At 28.0% G+C, this 11,952-nt stretch overlaps 1 protein-coding gene across 1 annotated transcript in view; it reads left to right on the top strand.

Moving 5' to 3' along the window:
• Positions 1-11,384, top strand: part of LOC100197170 (regulator of nonsense transcripts 2) — a 55,397-nt gene extending 44,013 nt beyond the window's left edge. The window contains exons 25-36 of the mRNA XM_065817459.1: positions 463-564; positions 739-864; positions 1,004-1,105; positions 1,438-1,497; positions 1,651-1,789; positions 1,939-2,075; positions 6,790-6,973; positions 7,731-7,948; positions 8,627-8,783; positions 9,112-9,351; positions 10,146-10,272; positions 11,100-11,384. Coding sequence (XP_065673531.1) covers positions 463-564; positions 739-864; positions 1,004-1,105; positions 1,438-1,497; positions 1,651-1,789; positions 1,939-2,075; positions 6,790-6,973; positions 7,731-7,948; positions 8,627-8,783; positions 9,112-9,351; positions 10,146-10,272; positions 11,100-11,106 — 1,599 coding nt within the window. The 3' untranslated portion in view covers positions 11,107-11,384. The remainder of the gene's footprint in view (positions 1-462; positions 565-738; positions 865-1,003; positions 1,106-1,437; positions 1,498-1,650; positions 1,790-1,938; positions 2,076-6,789; positions 6,974-7,730; positions 7,949-8,626; positions 8,784-9,111; positions 9,352-10,145; positions 10,273-11,099) is intronic.
• Positions 11,385-11,952: the final 568 nt, after the last annotated feature.

The raw sequence follows: 11,952 nt of genomic DNA, 5'->3' as shown, positions 1-11,952 counted from the left end.
GAGAATTTTGTTTCTTTTTTTTGTTAAACTTTCAGCAAGTGTTTTTGTTAAACTTTCAGTAAACGTGTTATCTAAAATATTTTAAAAGTAGTAATTGTAGTAGTAATAGTAGTAGTAGTAGTAGTAGTAGTAGTAGTAGTAGTAGTAGTAGTAGTAGTAGTAGTAGTAGTAGTAGTAGTAGTAGTAGTAGTAGTAGTAGTAGTAGTAGTAGGAGTAGTAGTAGGAGTAGGAGTAGTAGTAGGAGTAGTAGTAGTAGAAGTAGTAGTAGTAGTAGTAGTAGTAGTAGTAGTAGTAGTAGTAGTAGTAGTAGTAGTAGAAGTAGTAGTCGGAGGAGGAGGAGGAGTAATTGTAGTATAGTAATAAATATGTTATTAGTTGTTGAAGTATTTGTACTTGCTTTATTAAATTAGTCTTGAATTTATGTAATTTAGGTTGTAATAATAAAGTTTTGAAATGACTTAGGAACAAATGATGCGCAAGAAAGCTGTGCAAGCTTTTGATACACGACATTCTACTATGATAGAAAATGCGTTCTATTATTGTAATCCACCTGAAAGGCAAAAGGTTTTTTAGTTTTTTCAAATTTTTTTTTATTTTTTCGTGTTGGTGTATTGTTTTTTTTAAATGTAAGCAGTTTTTAAAATTTTAGTTTAAAGAAAAATTTTTAGAACTAGGTTTTTTAGGACATGGTTTTTATTCAAATAAATTATTTTGTATGTGTTTATTATTCTTTTTAAGCTGAATAAGAAAGTGCGAGAACCTATCCATGAATATATTCGTAAACTTGTGTATAAAGACCTATTTAAAACAACTACAGAAAAAGTTTTGCGGCAGATTAGAAAGTTACCTTGGAATGATAGTAAGGTAAAAATAATTTTTTTACTTTTTTTAATGATCCAACAAATTACTTTTTGAATTAACTTTTATGTTACTAAACTTAATAAAATGAAACTTGCCGTCCTAAAGTAAACTTGCAGTTCTGAAATAAACTTTATTTATTTAGATAGTTGCGTATGTTGCGAGATGTCTAACAAATATTTGGAATGTAAAGTTTAACAATATTAGATGTGTTGCTAATATGTTGTCTGGACTAGCAGAATATCATGTAATTTCTTAAATTTAACATTTTGCAGAATATCGTATAATTTCTTACATTTGATATTTTACAGATTATCATGTAACTTCTTACATTTAATATTCTGCAAAATATTATATAGTTTCTGCCATTTAATATTTTGCAGAATATTATGCAATTTCTTGCATTTAATATTTTGCAGAACATCGTGTAATTTTTAACATTATCTAATTTTTTGCATTTTATCTACTAATTTCTTAAATTTAATATTTTATAATACTATTATATTAGCTGTGCAAACATTTTAAACAATTAATAACATGTTTTTGTCAACTAATAAACATTATTTGTTAAATTTTTAGGAAGATTTAGCTATATGCATTATTGATGGAACTTTAGAAAACATTAGGCTTGGTATGGAGGTATGGTGTTAAGTTCCTGTTTTCTGTTTGATCTACGTTTTTTTGTTTGTTTTTTTGAAACAAAGTGCTATTTTTTTAACCTGCAAAGTTGAAACAACCTTTCAGTTTGCACATTTAAAACTGAATTAAATTTTTTTTGTATTTAAATTGTAGACTAACATATTTCGAGATAACCAGCGAAGAATATGTTGTTTGAAGTATCTTGGAGAAATGTACAACTATCAATTAGTTGATAGTGACATTATTTTTAACACATTGTACATGTTAATAACGTTTGGCAGTTGCTTAGATAGTAAATTAACTAATTTTTTTTTTTCCTAATTTTTATTAATTGTTTTTCATTGATGTTGATGTTGAGCATTAATATTTAATAAATTTGGAATAATAAAAAAAAATTGTTTTGTTTTCATATTTTGTTACTGTTAGCTGTATTTAATTTAGTGGCAGCATCAGAACTGGATCCTCCTGAGAACTTGTTTCGCATTCGTCTTGTTTGCACTTTGTTAGATACCTGTGGCCAATATTTTGATCGTGGATCATCCAAAAAAAAGCTTGACTACTTTTTAATTTTTTTCCAGGTTCCAATTTTTTAATTTTTCACTTTACGCTTATAAATAAAAATGCAACAAACTTTAGAAATGCAAAAATAAATATACAACAAAACATAAGAGATGCACCAATAAAAATACAAAAACATTAGAGGTGCACCAATAAATAATTAGCTGGTTGTTATTGGAGTTAAAATTAACAGTTGATTGTTATTTATTTTATGTTTATGCAAGATTTTTCTGTAAGGGTTTTGGCATTGATTTTGTTACATTGTATAAAAAGCTTTTAAAACATAGATGACAGGTCTATTCAATATACCTAGCATGCACGGGTTAGCACACCACTGTTACTTACTGTATGCAGGGCGCGGCAAATCAACCAACGTGAAAACGCTTGTTAAAAAAAAGACAGAAAAACGAACGTCCCATTTCCTTACTTTTACTTAAGCAAATGTTGGCGTTCGCCTAAAATTTTTAAAAACAAACGCATAACTTTAGCAATTTTTTTTTCCAAATAATTATGCGATTGATAGTTTTTTATTTATTATTAAAAAAAAAACATAATTATTAATAAAAAGCAGTAAGTTACTAGAACTTAAAATGCATTTTCAACGACATTAAAAGAAACCGTGCTAATACTTTCTTCGATATCATTACTTTTAAGTTTAATAATTAAGTACGCAACTGAAGAAAGTAATTATGTCTTAGCATGGTTTTTACATGCATATACAAAAGAATGGGAAATTTTAGTTAAAAATAAATGCATTTGCGATTACTTTAAAAGAAACCATGCTAAAACATGCTTTTTTTAAAAGCGGGCTTTTTTTTTAATTTTCTTATTATCATTAAATTAAAGTAATGTTTGCCCTCTTTAAAGTTTTGAAAAAATTTTGTAAGTTTGCAGAAATATATATAATTTAATATCACCAATAATGTGATAATTTAAAAATATCACCAATAATGTGATATTTTTTTATTAAATACTTAATATTATAAAAATATTAATATCATATTAAGTATTTAATAATAACTTAATATAATAACTTATTAAATACTTAATATTATATTATTATTTTTAAATATTTTAAAAAAGAAATGTCAAAACGACTTTTATTTTTAATTCCCTTTTATTTAAATTTCTTCAAGTTTATACCTTCTTTTTATAAGTAAATAAATTTAACAAGCTAAATTAAGATAAATTCACTATTTTGTATAAATGGATAACAGTTTACAGTCATAAAGTTATTGCATATTAGTTATCATTAATTTGCTCGCCCTTTGCAAATGCGTGAAAAATTGTTTTGAATGAATTAAAAATGATAAAATTTAATAAACAACTTTTATATATCTAATTATTATATATCTTATTAACTAGAATAAAAGTTATTTGAAAATAAAACTCCCTTATAATTTAATAAAAAATTATTTGAATAAAAAAAAAAATTTGAAAGAATTGAAAATAAAACTGGCTTATTCATGGCTGACAACACAGGTTTTGAAGTGGAGGTGCACAACCATCTATTTCTAAAAATCTAGAATTTCTTTTTTTTTTTTTTTTTTTTTTTTTTAAACGGGGGGGGGGGGACCTTTAGAAAAAAGTAAGGGGTATGTGCCTTCTCTCCTCTCCCCCCCCCCTCCTTCTGCATTGTCTGCCCTGCTATTTGACATACCTCTTAAATTAGGCGTTCATCAATAAATAAAGAAACGAACGTCTAATTTCTAAATAGCTTAAAATGTCTTTTAGTTTTAAAAACTGATAAAACAGTTGTTAATATCAATTTCCAAATTTACATCATCTACATTGGTTGCACTATGTAACAAATTTTCACTTTTGTTTTGTTCCTGGGTTGAAAGTGTGTTTTGCTAACCCGTTAGGTCTAGAACAGAAAGGAAATCACTGTTATTCCAGAAAAATTTTGCTTCTGTGATTGAGACAATGAAATTTGGAAAGTCGCATGTTTTTGACAAAATTCTCGATTTGCTTTCAATGCCGAGCTTCCTCCTATAATATTCCTGAACTGCTAGAGTTATCCAGATGTTTCTACAATTTTCCTAAACACTCTAGAATATTCAAGAAACTTCTAGAACTTTCGAGAAACTCTCAGAACTTACGAGAACGTTCTTAAACATTCCAAAAGTAGCTGTACAAATATAAATACACAGGTGTCTCAAGCCAAAATTCCCATTTGTGTTATTGTAGACTGAAAGGATAGCGATTTGTAGTTGAAGAGAAGTTATTTGATATGGCATCAAGAGGTTGTTTGCATCCAGCTGATTCGTTCTGCTTTGTGTGTGGACAATTCATAAAGACAAGAGCGAAAAAGTATTCAGCGGAAGCAAGTTGTATAATGTGTGAGGCCTACAAGGCATACTTTGGCGTGCTGGTTGGGGATAAGAGACAACTTGGGCACTGCATTTCACATGCTAGTATTGCAAGAAAACACTTTAAGGTTAATTGAACAGCTGCTTCTTGCTTAGATGTGTTTTAATTTATTTTCATAAAATTTCAATGCTTTAAATCTTGTTCATTGCAAGAAAACACTTTAAGGTTAATTGAACAGCTGCTTCTTGCTTAGATGTGTTTTAATTTATTTTCATAAAATTTCAATGCTTTAAATCTCGTTCATTTCAAGGCGTTGTAGTTTAGAAAGTTTTGTCGTAAGTCTTGTACTGTAGGCAAATATGTTTGATCTTGAAGTTGTCCTCAATTATTATAATTCTTTTGTATTATTATGTGCTGTGTTACAGGTTGGTGCAGAGGAGAGAAGCGAGCTATGAAGTTTGCTATCCCGCAAGTTTGGCGTGAACCGACGGATCACTCAAGCAACTGCTACTTCTGCATAGTAAACCAAAAAAAGTGTTGCATTGGCAAAAATGCCCCTTAGGTTGTTTATCTGGACATACCTTTCATCACCCTAGTACCACACAACCCCAATCTGCCTGTTCCGTCTCCTAGGTGGCCATCTTCAGAAGACAGCAGCAAGTCAGAAAGCGAGGCAAATACTGGAGATATGGACTACGATTTCACAGATGAAGTTGGGGATAGTAAGCCGTAATTCCCTAACCAGAAGTTGTGAACGATTTAATTAGGGACTTCAGGCTTAAGAAATCGAATGCTGAGCTTTTGTTATCCAGGCTCAATCAATGTAACTTGGTTGATGATAGCGTAAAAGTCATGGATCAGAGAAAGCGGTATCAAAGACTCTCCAACTTCTTTAGTCAGCGTTATGGGCTTTGCTTCTGCAATGATGTTGCCAGTCTATTTCAGGCTATAGATATTGCATGTAATCCTATTTAATGGCGTTTATTCATAGACAGTTCATCCCAGAGCCTCAAACCCGTGCTGCTTCACAATGGAAACAATAACTGTTTTTCCTGATGGCCTACTCTGTGCATCTCAAATAGGACTACACCAGTGTCAAAATGTTGCCGAACGCATTAAAGTATGATGACTAGGGATGGAAGGTCATCAGTGACTTCAAAATGGTATCATTCCTCATGGGTCTTCAAAGACAAAATTTCTTTGTTTCCTGTCTCTGAGACAGCCATGACACTAAGGTGCATTATCGCACAAATGACTGGCTGCAACATACCAAGTTTTCTGTTAGGAAGAGCATAGTGGAGTGGGAGCCGCTGATAGAACCTTATAAAATGTTTATGCCACTGCTTCACATCAAGTTAGGCCTCGTTAAGCAATTCTCACTGCTTTTAACAAGGAGTCAGTAGCATTTCAATACCTCTAAGATCTTTTTCCAAAGCTGCCCGAGGCTAAGGTCAGGGATGGTATATCCGTCGGACCACAGATCAAGAAGATCATAGAATGTGAGGATTTTGCAAAGCCGTTGAACAGGACAGAGAGAACGGCTTGGAGCAGGTTTGTTGCAGTTGTTCAGGGTTCTGGAGTTGGTACAGACTCTCATAAAGAATTAAGCCAAAATGAGGTGCAGAATGTCTCTGAAAATTCATATCCTTGATTCGCATCTTGACAAATTCAAGGAGAACATGGGTGCTTACTCTAAAGAGCAAGGCAAGTGCTTTCATCAAGATATATTGGACTTTAAACGTTGTAACCAAGGACAGTGTAATGAAAACATGATGGGGGACAATATATGGGGACAACTTTGAGAGAGTGATTCACAGTACAATCGTAAATCTAGAAAATCTAAACATTTCTGAACCTTGTTGAGTGGTTTCCGACTGTGTTTATTCCTTGTGCAGTTTTTGTTTTTACCTAATCATAATGACATGTATTTATTGGTGCATCTATTTATAAAATTGGTTCAGAAACTTATGGGGCAGCAATCTTTTCTTTTATTATTCTTCAAGGAATTTCTTGAATTTCAAAATTATTTTAATTTGTCTAAACTTGAAAAAAAATTTCAAACTTGAAAAGCTCTTTAAAATGTGATCTCAAATTGTCTAATTTGTATTTATTGTATTAAAAAACAATATTGAATTAAAAAGGTAATTTTAGTTTTAAATTTATAACTGTTAACATAAAAATAATGTATAAAAATATCTATGAAAGAATTAAAACATGCAATTCTTAAAGAATATAAAGTTAAAAATAAAATTAAAAAAAATTTTTTAATTATAAAAAAAAGTTTAATAATTTTAATGTTATAAATTTTACTTTTGAAAACTTTTTTTTCTAATAAATTTTTTTTTTTCCTTTTTTAAAGAACTTTTTCTAGAAAATTGATAGATTTTAAATTTACCAAAATTTTTTTCAAAATTGTTTTAGTGTTACATCTGGCAAAAAAAAGAAAGTGACTGCTGGAATGAACAGTGCCCTTTTCCTAAAGAAGTTGAGTATATGGTACATGATACCTTTGAAAGTTTGCGGCCTTCTTTAAAATTGTTTACTTCATTAGAAGATGCAAAACAAGCAGCTGAAGATTTGAATAAAGAATTTCAGAATAAATTTTGTAAGATTAATACTTTTTAATATAAATGTGGAACTCAGAACTTGTGCGTTCAGTACAATCAGTTCGTTCATTCAGTTTTATATTTACAATGCATGAATATTTGGATTATACAAACTGCATGAATCTTTAATTAAGTATTGTTGAAAAATTTAATATAGGTGCAATAATTATACAAACTCTATGATTGAATAGAGTTCATGACATTGCTGCTAAATTTTATTTTACCAATTAAAATTTGAATATTAAGAATGTTGTTTAAAGGGGGTAAAAATGTTTGAAGGGATTTAAAATTGTGTTTTTTTGATTAATAAAAAAGAGATCAAGTCTGTTGTGTCTTAAAATTTTAAAATAGCAAATTTGTTTAATAAGGAAATATTTTGTTATTTCATTAAACTAATGATATTGAATACAATTGTACAAGTAGTAATTATGAATGAAAATTATGAAAAATAAACTATGAATAAATATTGTCAGTAATAAGTAATACAAGTAATAATTATGAATGAATATTGATTGTAAATAAAAAATTACTCTTTATGAATGAAAACAAAAGTTTATAATTAAAGTTTATGACTGAAAATTAAAATATTATAGGCTTTATAATTTTTTATACATAGTTTAATGTCTAATAATAAATTATTAAAATTTCTAATCAATATTTTCCAAGTTAATGAATTTACTTTCTTGTCTGATTTGAAGAAAACAATTTTCAGGTTTGACTGTTCATAATTTTAAATTTTTTGCATTTTTGTTCTAGCTGAAGTTGAAAAGAATAGTCAAGATAACTTTTCAAATGCTTCTTCCTTATCTAGTCCATTACAAGATTCTCCACAGGCTTTTTCTTTTGTTGCATCTCAATCTTCTCAAGAAGAAGAGGATAGATATGAAGGAGAAGATGAATATGAAAATAAAGATGATAATAATTTTTCTGGTAGTGAAAATGATGAAATGTTTACTATGGATAATGTTGAACAGGTATTGTAGCAGAACGGTTTAAAAAAAAATTGTTTTAAAAGTTTGAATTGTTTGTCTTGTAAAAGGTTTTCTGTCTTGTAAAAGGTTAATTTTTTATTTTAATAATTGTTTTAAAATTTTTCATATATATCTATTTAAAAATGGTTTAAAATGTTTCATATATATTTACAGAGGACATTATTTTCATACTTATGTATTTCAATAAATTTTTTAAAATTTTTTTGATAATAAAAAAATTAACCAAAATGAAATTTTGTATTATAATAGTTTTAGGTTGTAAAAGCTATTATATTTCAGCTTTAGATGTTTTTTTTGTTTTTGTTTTTTGTTTAATAATTTACCACCTATAGGCAACTATAGGGTCCACTATAGGCAAGGCAACTGCACTTTCTTTCTTTTAAAAGTGATGTTACAACCCCCTCTCAGCCCTTTGACACCGAAATACAAGGCCTAATTAACTAGGCTACCACGTGGAGAAACAAGTTGAGTCTGGTACTACCAGAAACTCAATGGATTGAATTCGAAGCGTCCCATTTACAATGTGAGTGCTCTACAACTTCACCACTATCACAAGTACATACAGCTGAATTTAAAATTATGACCATTAGTTATTCTTATATATTAATTATAAAAAGTTTTTTTTAAAAAGCCCTAGATTTAATGTTTAATGCTTTTCAGGTTGTTTTACTTGAGAAGCCTAAGCTCTACCAATGTGAAGAGGATGACTTCTTTTGCAAGCAATTTGAGCGTATGATTGGAGAAAGTGTCACGGAGCGATTGCAAGATAATATGGTTACACCAAATCTGGACATTGCCATTCCGATGAACTTAAAAGGTAATTTCAAACTTTCTATTTATTGTATCTTTTACATGGATACTCTGTTTATATTTTTTTATATCTCATTATGTTTATTTGTATGTTCTGTTGATATTTGCATGTGTGCTTATATTTAATATCTTTATGGGAATGTTAGGTTTTTTAGGTTGTTATATACAGCACGTTTATATACATGTTATATGTTTATGTTATATGTATATGTTTTATATTTGTTTTCATATATAGTATTTAAGCTTAATTGATGTTTCCTGTTATTGTTGTCCTGTTATCTTGTATGTGAATTTATATAAAAAAAAAAATTGTTTTTTGTAATCTTAAAAAATAGGTAAGCATAAGAAGATGAGAAATAATGCTGAAGAGCCTGTTGAACATCCTCAGTCAATTAATTTTGTTATGATGTTAAAAAAAAATAATAAACAAATTCTGAAAGATTTACCCATTCCAATAACATCAGATCTTGCTGCCAATATGCATGATAAACAAAAAGCAAAGCAAGCTGAACATGAAGAGATGAAGAGACTTGTGCTGGATTATAACCAAAGACAAGAAGAGGAATCTTTGAATGGTCATTTATAATTTTAAAATTTTCATTTTCTTATATTTAAATGTGTATTTAAAAGTAAATGGTTGCAACCATAAAGATATATTACTATAATTTTAACTAGTTATTACAAAGTATCTCCACTAATTATATCTCCACAAAGTGTTTCTCTCCACAAATTTTATTAACCTTGATATAACATACATTTATAACTAAACTAATCAAACTAAACATATAATATATTTATAACTAAACTAATCAAGCTGTGTTATTATGATTGCTTTTGGAAAAAGTAATTTACAACTCTTAATGAATTAATTTAAGTTATTTATAATATACTTTACAAGTAATTTACAAGTAACTTATTACTTCTAGGGCAGACCTAAAATTAACCAAGTTCACTTCCTCTTTTTTCTTTATTTTTAAGTGCCTTCCTCCATTTAACTTAAAACTTGTTTAATATAAATAATTTATCTTACATTAGCACTATCTTTTAGTCAACAGGTGTAGTTTATTTTGCAATTAAATTCTGTTAAAAATATATTCATTTGGAAAGAGTTAACAGATGCCATCTATTAAACAATTTAATTTATTAGTTATCATTTATTGGGTGTCATCTATTTATTTGGTGACGTTTTTAACATAAATAATAGAATTCAAGTCAAAATAAAAATATTAGTTTAATTCATTGAATTTATTCAAAATTTATTTAATTAACTAAACTTTTATTTTTTATTTATTAAATTATTTGAATTTTCATTTACTTTATTAAATTTATTTATTATTATATTTCATATTATTATCTTTTTTTTCTTCAGAAATTATGGCTCACTCAAAACCAATAAAGCGAGCTTCACAGATTCGTCCTTTTTCTGCAAAAGGTATGAATTCAACCCAAAATCGAATTCGTGATACTGAACAACAGTTTTTTGGCTCTTCTACAAGGTATTTATAGCACAGTTCTTTTGTTTGATTTTGTAAATATCTTAACAAATGTTTTTAAAATCAATAAAATAATCATTAAAATTGTTAACTCTTATATTGCACACTTTTTTTTTAATTTAAAAAAACGAACAGCTACAGTTGTCTTCAGTAAAAAATAAATCCAACCAAATTAAGACAACAGAAGATTTTAAAATTAAGCAGTTATTATGAAACATGTGATGCAATGTTTTTCTCAGGATGGTAAAAATGTAAACAAACAAGTAAATATTAAATCAAATAAGGTATAAGATTTCAAAAAATAAGAGCATTTTCTCACATAAATACAATTAAAATATAAGTTAAGAAAAAATCAGCAAAGAAAATATTATCTGCACATCTTTAAGTCAATAAAATAGAAAAGATGTGAATATCAAGTTAAATTGTATTATTGGTTAAGCAGGCGCTTTTGCAATAAGTTTATTATTAATTTTTTTCTTATTTAAAAAAAAATCGATTTTGTACAATTTGTTTATTCTTTAATTTTATAGAGAGGTTCATGTCTTATTTTTAGGTCAATATAGTCACTTCAACTTATATAATCGGGTCATAAAAAGTAAATTAATTTGTAAACTATAATTTTATAACGTTAATATGCGTCGATTATACTCTTGTATAAGCTATTTTGACTATGATATAATATGACATAAACTTCTCGACTTACACGAGCATATACGGTACTTTACTTTTTATACTATATTTTGAATTGAATAAAAATAAAAATCATTAAATATTTTAATTTGAAATGATTGAGTAGCAACATTGTGAAATAATTTTGCATTCTCATTTAGGCGTTAAAAGCAGAGTTAAAAGCAAAGTGAATAAACATGTTAACTTTGTGCTATCAGCGTTTAAAGTTGAGTTCGTGTTGATGCGAACGAGTTGGCTTGTTTCGTAAAGATGATAAGAAATAATTAGATACAAAAAGTCACTTGGTTTCCTGTAGATTAATGAAAAACCTGGGAATCTATCTTATACGATTTAAGTTTTGTTCAAAATTGAATGGCTTTTTATGTTAAAACTTTATGTTTTTAATTCGATAATTTACCATTAAATGGAGGAACATTTCTTTTGTACACTTTGTTTTCAATTTCTTTTTAATTGTTTAAAATTGAAAAAGGTTTGCAAAACGCTGCCCTTTACTACTTAATCCCTGATCCTGCTATTTAACATTTTTTGGGGTTTGAGATAAAAATTTTATATCTAACCCCCTCAAATTGAGAAGGGTTCAAAATTTATGTCATAATTTTTGAAAGCTAAGAGTTTATACTATGAAACTTAAAACTTATCGATGAATATAAATTTAATTAAAAAAGTTAAAAACTCTTGTTGCTCTGACGTTTAAGTCAGGGGTGAGGGGCGAAAATTTTGGAGCTTTTTTGTTCCCAGGTTCTAATCTAATTTTTGCAAAGCATCCTTATTTGACATAAATATAAACATGTTTATACTTATGTCAAATAAGGATGTATATGTTTGTAGTTTACTCTTTGTGTGGAAGTTATTTCAAATATTAAAAAATGCTTGATCTGCCCCTGGTTGCGATAAATAATCAGATAAAATTTAATAAGATCATATTAAATAGGATCTATGAAGGAAGTAAAGATGAAGTTAGACATTCATTGTTTCAGTGGCGTCACTAGGGGG

Source organism: Hydra vulgaris, chromosome 14, assembly GCF_038396675.1.
Source record: "Hydra vulgaris chromosome 14, alternate assembly HydraT2T_AEP".
In the NCBI taxonomy this organism is placed as follows: domain Eukaryota; kingdom Metazoa; phylum Cnidaria; class Hydrozoa; order Anthoathecata; family Hydridae; genus Hydra; species Hydra vulgaris.
Note: the sequence above shows the minus strand (reverse complement) of the source record. Positions and strands in the feature narration are given on the sequence as shown.